The sequence below is a fragment of the Nanorana parkeri genome, unplaced genomic scaffold, assembly GCF_000935625.1.
Source record: "Nanorana parkeri isolate BGI_ZX_2015 unplaced genomic scaffold, ASM93562v1 scaffold1206, whole genome shotgun sequence".
Lineage (NCBI taxonomy): Eukaryota > Metazoa > Chordata > Amphibia > Anura > Dicroglossidae > Nanorana > Nanorana parkeri.
This window is the reverse complement of record NW_017307474.1, coordinates 416,629-428,666: the sequence shown is the minus strand read 5'-3', so window position 1 is coordinate 428,666 and position 12,038 is coordinate 416,629. Positions and strand designations below refer to the sequence as shown.

The following is a 12,038-nucleotide window of genomic DNA, read 5'->3' as shown; positions in this document are numbered from 1 at the left end:
CAGGTATTCAACACGCCCAGAACTGATGAATACTTGCAACAGCTGGGGAGCAGCAAAGTGGCATTTCAACACACAGGCCACCAGCTGCCATCACTGATGACACTGTGGTGACAGAATCACTGTTACAATTGACAAACCCCAGAAATCAGATTGGAAAGATTCCCTTCCATCTTGTTTATAATCCTATGACCAACCTAGCACATGTGTCCCTTGGAGATGACCAAGATGTAGAGTATATTCAGAGTTTTTCCAAGCTTTGGCCCTGAAATTGCATAGGTCATCCTGTTATGTTCTTAGCTGTTACTAATTCTTGTGGTATGTCTTGTAAGGCTCTGTTCACACATTAGCAGTTTTCCGTGTGTCTTGGAAAACCACGCTAAGATGTGCATGGACCATCACACCTTTGAATTCTTTCCCCTTTTTGGAATGTTAAAGTGGAATTACAACCTTTCCCTTGCAGCCAAAGAAGGTCCCATCTTAGCCTCCATTTAGATTGCAGCTGCCATACTGTTGCCCATTTGATCAGCTATGACACCAGCCATTTGAGGGCTTGAAAGTTTGTTTGAGAGCTGAAATAAGCACACTAACAACCTTGACAGTTGGCATGCCTTAAAAGTAACTGTTTTCAGACAATACATTGGTTGGTAAAGCTTCTCTTTATGTGTAAGTTGGTACTTGAATGCCCTCATGTTTTTACGAGACTTAAAAATACATTTATTAGTTAGAAATATGCTGACCCTTTACTGCTAGTAAAAAAAATAATAAAACACTAACCCTTTAGTTGCTGGAGTGCCTGGTTAGTTAACTCTTTAACTGTTGACAAGTTGAGCTTACTGACTGTTGCAAACTAGGAGTTTGGGGTGTCTTAAAGTGCAAGGTGTGGAAACGAAGATTAGTGACTGGGTGCTATGTATGCTTAGCCTCATTGTCACTCTAAATTCAAATGTGTTTGTGTGTGTGTGGCCATGTCTTAAATGGGTACACTGCCTTTGTAACATTCATCAGCCAGTGTAATGGTGAATTCCATACAACATGACCATGGATTTGTAACAACATGGTAGAATATGCATGCCCGGCAAATAAAACCAGCTTATGGTAACAAGTCACTGAATAAAATTAGAAAACGTTGGTGCCCGTAGTACAAAACAAACTGAATAATTATGAGAAAAAAGAATGGGGGGCAGTTAAAGTGACAGTGACAGTTAAAGTGACATTAAAGTCACAATTTCCCCCTCCTTCCCCAAAGCTGCTTTAAGGATTTACCTTAAATAAAGCCTCTTGATCCGATCATCTTTTTCCTTCCACTTGTATTCAGGAGTAAGGATGGGCTGCATGTTCGAGTCGACCATAGGTTCGACTCGAACATTGCATGTTCTAGCGTTCGCCGAACGCCGAACATTATGGGATGTCCGCGGTCTGTTCGACCCCGGCACATCCCACAATGCACTGCGCCGTCTGAAAACGGTTATATAAATATCAATAAAATGTATATAAATGTCATTTTTGCTTCAGCAGGTTCTATACATCATACAGATGCGCCACTTTACGGTCAGTGAAAGGGGACCCCCCAGGCACCATATTTAAAGGAATTTTTAATTTTTAATGTTTCATTTTAAGTGATGTTAAATCACTGCTCCTTTAAAAATTGTATTTTTTAAAAGTGTTTTTTTCATTGATACATGTCCCCCAGGGCAGTACCCGGATCCCCAAACACTTTTTATGGCCAATAAATTGCATATAAGGCTTCAAAATGGGGACATTTAAATTTCTGAGTTCTACCCCATAGACTTGCATTGAGTTCTAAGTTCGAGTTAGAACTTTTTCCATGTTCGAAAGTTCGAGTTAGAACCGAACACGGGGTTGTTCGGCTCATCACTATTCAGGAGACCCTCTAGCACTGGTGCCAGTCTCTGATCCAGCGCTGACTGCTGTGTCTTCTGTGTCCCACTGTGTCTGTCCGACGGGCATGCTCACAGCTGCCTTCATTGACACTTACACTGTGTCTCTCCTCTTCTCCCAACTGAAGATCTCGGCTGCGCATCTGCCCGCCCCATCGTCCTTCACGGCCACTTGAGAGTCTTCAGATCTTCAGATGGGAGCGAGTGACGGAGACACAGGTAAGTAAATACCTATTTGGTAACTTTTTTATTTTTATGTTTTTGCATATATCTACTGAATGATAACAGTAGATGTATGCAAAAAAGAAAAACAAAACAAGTGTTTAATTCTACTTTAAATATAATGGAGAACACACAGCAAATATGTGTATGGTAAAAATTCAAAGATGCTTTTATCTGTTACATACTGGAGCAGCTTCTGATATATTTGATGACTTGGTGGAGCGATGAGCACAGCTGCAGGCACAAGGATGCTGTAAAAGATGCTATAAACTCAGAGGACCCAACAAACTATATTCCAAGGTACAAATATTCCCAAGAAATCAGAAAGGCTTCAGAAAGAATGCTTCCTCTGGGATCACAGCTTAGACTTAAATATCTTTATTTTGACATTATCATGAAACATTTTGTGCCTGTTTTCCTCACTGTGGCAGCATATTATAAGGATGCTCAGCTATAGAAACAGTGCACCCCACACTGATATTTCAGGTATGTGTGGATTCCTATTGGGTGACTGACATCTTATACCTCTAAGAAACTCTAATGGGTGAAAGGAATATGGGTGTAATGCATGGTAAACCTAGCCTTTAACTTTGAGATGACTGATTACTGCTGAGGAACTGACACCAGATGTAGGTTTGCTTTTCAGTTCACATTTCTGTACCAGCATGAATGTCATCAGGCGTGTCATAACTACTTTGTTACACTTTGTTCATTTTTCCGCCGAAGTACCTTTATATTACAGTTGCAGAAGTTTGAATCGAATACAGCAGAGAGCCAATAAGCAATTTAGCGAAGATCAAAACGTGGTCATACAGTTACTGCGAGATTCTAAGACTTCAATCATGTGCGGCTATAGGGAACCCCTCTGACAACAAGAAATGTGAAGTGATCTCAGACAAGGCCGCTATATCAGAAAGTAATTACCGTGGAATGACATGCTTCTTACATTGGCAATAATTCTGTTTCAGCCCTATCTCCTTCTATTGTCCTTTTGCTTTTTAAAGAAGAGCTCCGCTAAGCACCATTAAATCTAGGTTGTCCACACGATAATAATAAAATAATAGGTAATTTAAAGAAGTCCGCTTTGGAACCTGGTTTACAAATCCATTATCTAATGTGCTCCAAAACATTATAAAAAATCAGCTTGTGCTGCAATACACCTCCTCTCTGGTGCTTACTCACAAAAATCTGTTTCACGCCACAAGCTGCTCTGAGAATTTTTTATCACAACACATGACACACACACACACACACTTGAGGGAGCAATGAATCAGTGTGCAGTCATTTTGCCTCCATTCTTGACAAATCTTGAGATAAGATAGCAATCAGATAGGGGCTACATTCTTTATAATGAGTAAGCTGACCTATAGACTTTCATTGAGAGAAGGAGAGGTAAAAAAAGAACTGTTATATAACACTGAAAAGCAGGACGCAGGGCCTATATACTGAATTTAATACGCACATACCGCTGCCCCCATGTGCATATATTATTATTATAATACTACAGGATTTACGGTATATAGCACCAACAGTTTGTGTATCACCTAATAATATAAGGAAGGTGAGAGTAATAGGACGGACGTTCGGTATAAGGGACTATTGGATCTTATGTAACCTGCCGGCAGCAGGTTTGGAAGGGTGTGTGTTGTTACGAGCGATCGCTTCAGAAATGTTTATAGTTTTTTTATTCCTTTTAAATAAATTAATTGGTTTTATGGTATTTTGCTATGAATATCTTTTAATACTTTTTACGAGCATTGGTGAATGCAGAAAAGAAGGTGAATGGGATGGGATGGATTGCATATTAACTGAGTGCTATAAGTGATTGTACCATTGCACAAACCTACTGAGAATCTTTGCACAGTTTGGTTGAGAGATTCTTAACACAACATTGATCACTGAATATATTTATGGACTTTTAAAATACTTTTTGTTAGTATTTTTTAAAATCTATTTAATTATGGCACTTGGCAGTTTGTTTATTATTTGCTAAAAGAGATCCTAAGAGAGTTCTTGAGGTGCCATGTTGAACTTCCAGTGACCAGTATGAGCGATAACACCAAATTGAACACACCTGCTCCCCATTCACACCTGAGACCTTGTAACACTAATGAGTCACATGACATCGGGGAGGGAAAATGGCTAATTGGGCCCAATTTGGACATTTTCACTTAGGGGTGTACTCACGTTTGTTGCCAGCGGTTTAGACATTAATGGCTGTGTGTTGAGTTATTTTGAGGGGACAGAAAATGTACACTGACATACAAGCTGTACACTCACTACTTTACATTGTAGCAAAGTGTAATTTCTTTGTCGTCACATGAAATGATATAATAAAATATTTACAAAAATGTGAGGGGTGTACTCACTTCTGTGAGATACTGTATACATATATAAAGCAGCCAGTCTGACATTCATCTGACATTCACTGCAGGTGAATCCTCCAAATGCATGTGTTTTAAATGACAATGATTGATTCACCACCAGGGAATGTTTGGTGAAAGTCACATCAACTGCTTTATAAATATGCCCCTTAGTGTTGTCAGAAAAGAGCTCATATTTTCATTAATATTCTATATTAGGGTGTTTATATTACAGAGATAAGCATCTGAGCAAGGCACCCAGAGTCCATTCCATTCATTCTTATGGTTTCCAAGCCCTGGGGAAAGGGGTTGTGTCTGCCCAGGAAACATGCTGGCTGTTTGATGAACACAATTATTACACTTTTGTATGGTCTCTAACATCCGCTTCAGTCTGGTGCTCTTCTGTTTTCTATCCCCGAGTTGCTCCCAGTACCTCCCATTGGAGTCTGTGGTTCTTTGAGCAGCCTAACCATAAGCTAATGATCTCCCTACAAATCAAGTTGGGTCAATCATAAAGAATAGCAAGAGACTCCTCCCAGCGCCTTTTAAATATTCTCATGATTTGAAACTAATTCTGTGAGCCATTAGACACAATGGCTGGACACATATGGGGTTGATGTGGTACAATTTGATTGATAAGCAGTCTAAACATCACACATGTGATTGCCCCATTAAATTAGTGGAACATAGAAGATGCTGGTTGCAAAAACATTGGTGCCCAACAGCTGAGCTGACTATCGTATCCTAGAGAACAGCTGCTCTGCTTATTACCAGCACTAAGTAGCCCAGTCATGTCATTGCATCTCTGCATTGATGAATTCATGTTTACAAGTGTATAATTATGATACTGATTTATAAACGTGTGGGTATCTGAATTATTATTACTATGCACCTGTCAGTAGTCTTTGATGTTTTCTACATACTGTAATATTTTATAGCAAATAATTATTATCTAAATAAATAGATATTTTTCATGTGTGTGTTTCTTCAAATGTATGTTCTATTTGATAACCATGGCATCACTATTGTGCATCATAATACTGACCAGTCTACTCACTGAGTACATTTTACAGGATACAATATATACAATATAATTCAAAAGAATAAAATGTGAAGTTTCTGAAATAAATAGAAAAATAATGATTTGGCTGTGTAGTTGAAATACAAAGACTCACCTGCAGTTGCAGTCCAATGACAAAGCAGGTAACGGCTTACCTTCAATGCAAGCCTGTAAAACACTGCATGCGAAGCAGTGCGGAGCAAAGCTGTGAGGCACGAACGTTCGCATGCAGTGTGTGAGCTGAGCGCGGCCAGATGAAAGACTGCATCTTCAGCCAATTGACTCGCACGTAAGAACCGAATGGACTTCGCATCCTGATTCACGGGTTTATACGTGCGAGCCGATTGGCTGAGGATGAAATTTTTCATCTCCGCACGCCCAGCTATGTGAGCTCTGACAAGCTGATGTGCCGGAGTGAAAATGACATGACACAGTGCATGCGAAGGTCCGGGCACCAACGCTCCGCACTGCTACGCATGCACTGTGTCACAGGCTTTATACTACCAGTCTTACTGACAATGTTGGTAATGCCTAACAACTTATCACTCTGTAAACTGTATTTATTATCTGCTTTGTTCCGTTTTGCCTATGCAGGTTATTTTATGCACACTGATAATGTTTTTGGTCAGATTCCATGCAGTGCACATCTCTGCACATGTATAACGGTGGATGGGTGGTGCTGGTGGAGAGTGACACCATCAAGAGCTGGGTATGGAGATTGGGGTTGCCACCTGTCCAGGAGTCACCCAGACAATCCGGGTTTTGAATGCTTTGGCCGTGTTTTGTGGCAGCAAAAGCCCGGGCACAAGATGTCAGGCAGACAAACAACTAAAATTAAGATAGGGGCTACTGGCCCCCCACTGAAAATAGTCTCAACTGTGACATTTACATATGATTAGGCCGCGACTTATTGTCCCAACAAAATGTCCGTGCGCCGCTAGAGTGTTCGGGTTACGCTTGAAACATGGGTGGCAACCCTAATGGAGATGTGTAAGGGTTTTGCATGTCCCCGCCCAGCTCTTAGCAACCTAGGACTCTCTGGCCGGCGCCCCACTGAACTTCTGGCAACCAGTGATGTCACACATCTCCCTGCCCAGCAACCTGGAATGCTCTGGCTGGAAAGGGGGCAAACATAGTGCAGCAGGGTACCCATGCCACTCTCTTCCCGCTGCCCCCCATGTGACCTAAAGAGATGCCGCCTGAGGCAATGGCCTCAGGCTGCCTCATTATAGGGAAAGCCCTGTTTTCATGTAAAACTTCTCTAAAAAACAAAGGCAATAAATGCCCTTTCCAAAGCTTCTAACTTGCCAAAAAATGAGAGTTGAGCATTACTAATCGTAGTAAATTTTAAATACAAGTGGCCATTCTTTTTTATTGAGTGGCTACTTTTTTTAGTATCCTTTTTATTATATATTTTTATCTCTTTCATTTGCTCTCCTATATACTTGGGAGAAGCTCTAGTGCAGTAAAGTCATTCATTTATATTTTCAATAAAACCAATTACTTTTTCGTCCTTTTATCCCTGTGCATTGTATACCTCCGCTGATGATTCTGTAGTATTCCATTGATGCATTGTATATGTCAGTTTATATAGTAGCGATGCAGAGATGACACTGTTGTATAAAATCTGATGTTTGTTTTGCAGGATACTAAACACCACGTTGTTTGAAAGCTGGGAAATTGTGGGTCCATATCCCTCCTGGTGGGTTTTTAATCTTCTGCTTCTAGTCCTGCAGTCTTTGCATGTATTCTGGTCTTACCTAATAATCAAGATCACCTGCAAAGCCATCTCAAAAGGCAAGGTGAGGATTCTGCTCTCAGTCACTATTATAGCCGTCAGGGCTTTGAACATAGATTGATATTTGAGAATGTATCTCGGCTCTGATAACCCTTACAAGTAATACATGGTATCACACACAATAGTAGATCTATTGAAAACCTTTCCGTCTGAAAATCAATAATTTCATTTTCACAATAGTATCTTTTTTCCTTTCCAGCTGAAACACACACACACACACACACACACAGGCCTTTTCTTTTTCAACATATTCTTTGCACAGATCTTTACAGTACGATACAGAATATAGAAATAACAAAAATATAGGTGTGAATAATAAATAAAGGTTTTTCTTTCCTTTTTCTCAGTAGAAACATGAAAAACTAAATATTTGGCACATTAGGTAAAGCAGTGCAAAGAGTAGTGTTTGAAGGCAGGGGAGAGTAATCCACAGCAGCGACTTGGAATTCAGTTTACTTAAGCCAGTTCAATATAAAACCAATTTTCTTTATCGTTCGATTGTGTTATACTAGTTTTTTGTCTTTGCCTAGCAAGATGGATGACTTTTCTCTATTAGGAAAAGTTTACCCTTTTTACTTTATTTTTCTCTCAGGGTATTTTTTTGCTCCACTCGAGATCTCTTCTACAGTACATGCGGCTGAGCTTTGTTACATATGCAGCTATCCAGATCTGTGTTTTCCCAGTTCTGCATTGGAGACCATAGCTGGACTCCGCTTGACTGAAGACTGTGGGTCCTGCCTGGAATGTGACCTTCGGGCACCGGGCTCTGCCTGTGGAGCTTCCCAGATCTTTTTCGTGATCTGGTCACCTCCAAACTTTAAACCTCTCCTGCTTTTAGCAGCTGGTTGTGAGTCCCCCAGGTTTTTAACTGGTGTCTCCTATTATCTTGTTCCTGGTAATTAGTTGTCAAGGGTACCGTGTGCAGGTGTCCTCACACCGCATGCAGGTAACCCCACGGGAGGACCAAATGCGTGACCACACCAGACAAGGCCAATTGAGCTTATATACAGTTTATTTATACAGAGCAACACATAACACAAACCACAAATAAGTAATAGTAACCAAACAGCAGAATACCCACACAGGGTATAACAGGGCAGGAAAACCTGGGGAGCAGGGCAACAGGACTCCGGAACATAAGCGGGTAACAGGACTCAGGAACATAAGCAGGTAACAGAACTCAGGAACATAAGCAGGTAACAGGACTCAGGAACATAAGCAGGTAACAGAACTCAGGAACATAAGCAGGTAACAGGACTCAGGAACATAAGCAGGCAATAGGACTCAGGAACATAAGCAGGTAACAGGACTCAGGAACATAAGCAGGTAACAGGACTCAGGAACATAAGCAGGTAACAGGACTCAGGAACATAAGCAGGCAATATGACTCAGGAACATAAGCAGGTAACAGGACTCAGGAACATAAGGAGGTAACAGGACTCAGGAATCGCAGGAAATGTCAACAGGACTTGGGACTCAGGATTCACAGGAAACAATACTGAGCCACAGTCCTGACTGCAGGGAGGGATTAAGTACCCTCCCATGGAGCACCAGGTGGTGGATAATCGGTGGCAGCTGGGAGACACTCACAGGTGATCACTGGAGTTGCAGGTTCCAGCACCACCCAGTGGTGGTCTGGCACCTGACAGTTCCTGGCTAGCTGGAAACACCTGCAGGCGAGCGCAGGAAGGGCAGGACCTGGCTCCAGCGCCACCTGGAGGTGCTATGGTCCCTGACTTTAGTACAACATGTAATATCCCAAGGGGAGTAGTCCTGCTACATTGGGTATCTCAGGCTCACAATCCACTTACAGTTCTGTGGTGGCCTGCAGTGTACCTCATAAGTTGTAAAATGTTCAAAACCTTTGCCTCAGCCCTACATTAACGTAATGACAGCTTAGTTGATATTATCAATCTTATCTCCTGAATGAGTCGCCTGTCCTTGAATATATGAAAATCTCTTTAAGGTAAGTGTTGGTCTTCAGTACAACACTGTAAAAAACATCAATGAGCTAAGGAGTCATTGCTATTGTTTCCAAGGCTTCCAAGAGTTTTTACTCAAACATTTTCACTGTTCCAAAACCAAAAGGGGGTATTCATCCTATCTTGAATATGAAGACCTTAAATGTCTTCATTTTAATCCAAATATTTTGCATGGAACCCTGTCTGTCATAGCCTCCAAAAGAAAATTTGGAGGCTATGACTAGAAAACCTGCTGTTCCTCTGCTCTCAAACTCAAAGTTTACAGCCCAAAAGCTGTACAACTGCGCAGTTTTGCATGAGAGTAATGGGCTTGATGGTAGCCTCTTTTGAGGCAGTTCCCTTTGCCCAGCTCCACTCCATACGCCTACTACATAACATTCTGTCATTGCAGGACAAATCTTGTCAGTCTCTGGACAAACTGAATCATCTGACACTGACCAGATCATTTCTGTCCTGGTGGCTCAGGAACCTAATGGTGGAGTCGGGGAAATCCTTCCTCCTGCTGTTTTGGAAGCTCCTAACAATGGATGCCAGCCCAAAGGTTTGGGGTGGAGTCCTAGACACTTTATTGGTGGAGGGAACTTGGTCATCAGAGTAATCTCGTTTCCTGTTCAATGTTTTGGAGCTGAGCGATTTGATGGCTTCTACGGCCCTTGCAGCTGCACCCTTGTTTTCAGCAAACACATACTTCTTGGTTTTTAAAGACCCAGTAAAACGCATGAGTTCTTGAAATGTGAAAATGAATCCTCAGTCCCAAAGACAGAGGGATTATTGGATACAATTTCTTGTATACTGTAGTGTCACTGTGAAGGGTTGGTTATTGAAAGTGTATGTCAAAACTTTTTTTTTTATATTGGATAGTGTGGGGAGAGATTGGAACCCCTGTCAGGTTATTATTACTATCTGGAACATTTCTATTTTTTCCTGTTTTGCTGGTGCAGTGTTCCACTCACTTCCTGTCTGGTAAAATGTTGTTAGCAGGACAGGAAGTAAGAATAAATCTAACGGAGACTCAGACAGAAAAGAAACCAAGTTTGGGCTGTACATACACTTTTATTTTCTCCACCATGTTCCTCTCCCCTTTTCTTACTTATTCTCCACCATATTCCTCTTTCCTTCTCCTGGTTGTTGGATAAGCTAGTGGGCTTTAACGATTTTTAAAATAATAATAAGTGTAATAACATTTAGCAACTTGAGGGCTTAGATGGACATAGGTTTTTAATTGAGAAATTAGAGGTCCTCTCTAAAAGGTAAATATACTTTTCAAAGATGTTAGCCTTAATTCCATCTTGTCTGCAGACAAGGAGTAAGAGCAAGGAAGGCATCTGCTCTACATGCTCAAATGACAAGGTAGCAGATGTCCCACCATAATGGAGGAACCGAAACTAGAAACACAGATATTTACTGTATTGTTTTGTGTTTTTTTTTCTCTTTTATCTTGTGACCAAGACATTTTAAGTCTTGTAATGTTTGTTTGATGGATGGACCATCTCCTTGGAAGGAGGTGATAGAGGTATTCTTCTCTTCTCTGGAATCTGTACAGGTGTTTTAGATGCTAATAAGCCAGGATTCTAGGGGGGTGATTTACTAACCTAAACACACGCACGCACTAGGTGCGTGTGATTTTTACACAGCAAAACGTATTTATCAACCAAAAAGTCTCTAAAAGCATATTTCCACTAATGCCATATATGGAAAAATCATGCACATGATGCATATATAATGCTGCTTCACAGTTTAGACAAAAATGGTTAGCTCATGCATTTACATTCCTGCATTCATCAATGCAAGCAACACAACATAGAGCTAATTTACACAACATCACCTTGCAAATTCATGCAGGGCTTTGCACAACACACCTGCTGGGTGTGTACACACTACAAAGGTGTTTAGATTCCACCCATAGATCATGCTGGGAGGGAACACACTACAGAGGTGTATACATGTTCGTGGTCTGTTTATAAGGTTAGTAAATCAACCCCTAGAGCTCTTTGTCCAGGCTGAATGTAAACTATGCAATGTTTATACTGGCCTAGGTACAGTATATGTGAAATCAAAACAGATTATTTTTACCATAGAGGGTGTCAAGGCGGTAATATTTTGGTTAGCTTCCTGCAATACCAGCAGTTGTGGAACCTGTGGCTGCAATGCAATTTTGGCTAAGGAATGTACATATGTAACAGACAGTTTATAACAGAAGCGCCAGCAGCATGTGTCCAGGATGAAAAGAGAGGAGAGAAGGAGATCTTCAGCGATCAATGTATTGTGCTTATGGGGCTGCTCTCGCTTGGTTTAGGGAAACCTCAGCACTGGAAAACAAAACACAGAGAGCGCCTCCATCGCGTAAAAACTTTTAATAAAACAGGATTAAACCGAATGAAATGGTACTCACAAAAGTAGAGTTTAAACAGGCATGGAAAGAATCTTATGCGATGGACTTTAGAAAGGATTGACAGCCGGCTGGCTAAGTCCATTGCATAAGATTCTTTCCACCTTCTTTCCACCTTCATAAGATTCTTTCGAACCAATCTGAAGAAGGAGGCGTGACCTCAGAAACGCCTCTGAGCATAAGATTCTTTCCATGCCTGTTTAAACTCTACTTTTGTGAGTACCATTTCATCCATTTTAATCCTGTTTTATTAAACATTTTTACGCGATGGAGGTGCTCTCTGTGTTTTGTTTAATGTACATATGTATTCTATTATATTACATTCT

General features: G+C 41.0%; 1 protein-coding gene across 1 annotated transcript in view; it reads left to right on the top strand.

Annotated features, from left to right (window-relative positions):
- Positions 1 to 12,038, top strand: part of CERS6 (ceramide synthase 6) — a 76,460-nt gene that overhangs the window by 60,001 nt on the left and 4,421 nt on the right. The window contains exon 9 of the mRNA XM_018568550.1: positions 7,189 to 7,345. Coding sequence (XP_018424052.1) covers positions 7,189 to 7,345 — 157 coding nt within the window. The remainder of the gene's footprint in view (positions 1 to 7,188; positions 7,346 to 12,038) is intronic.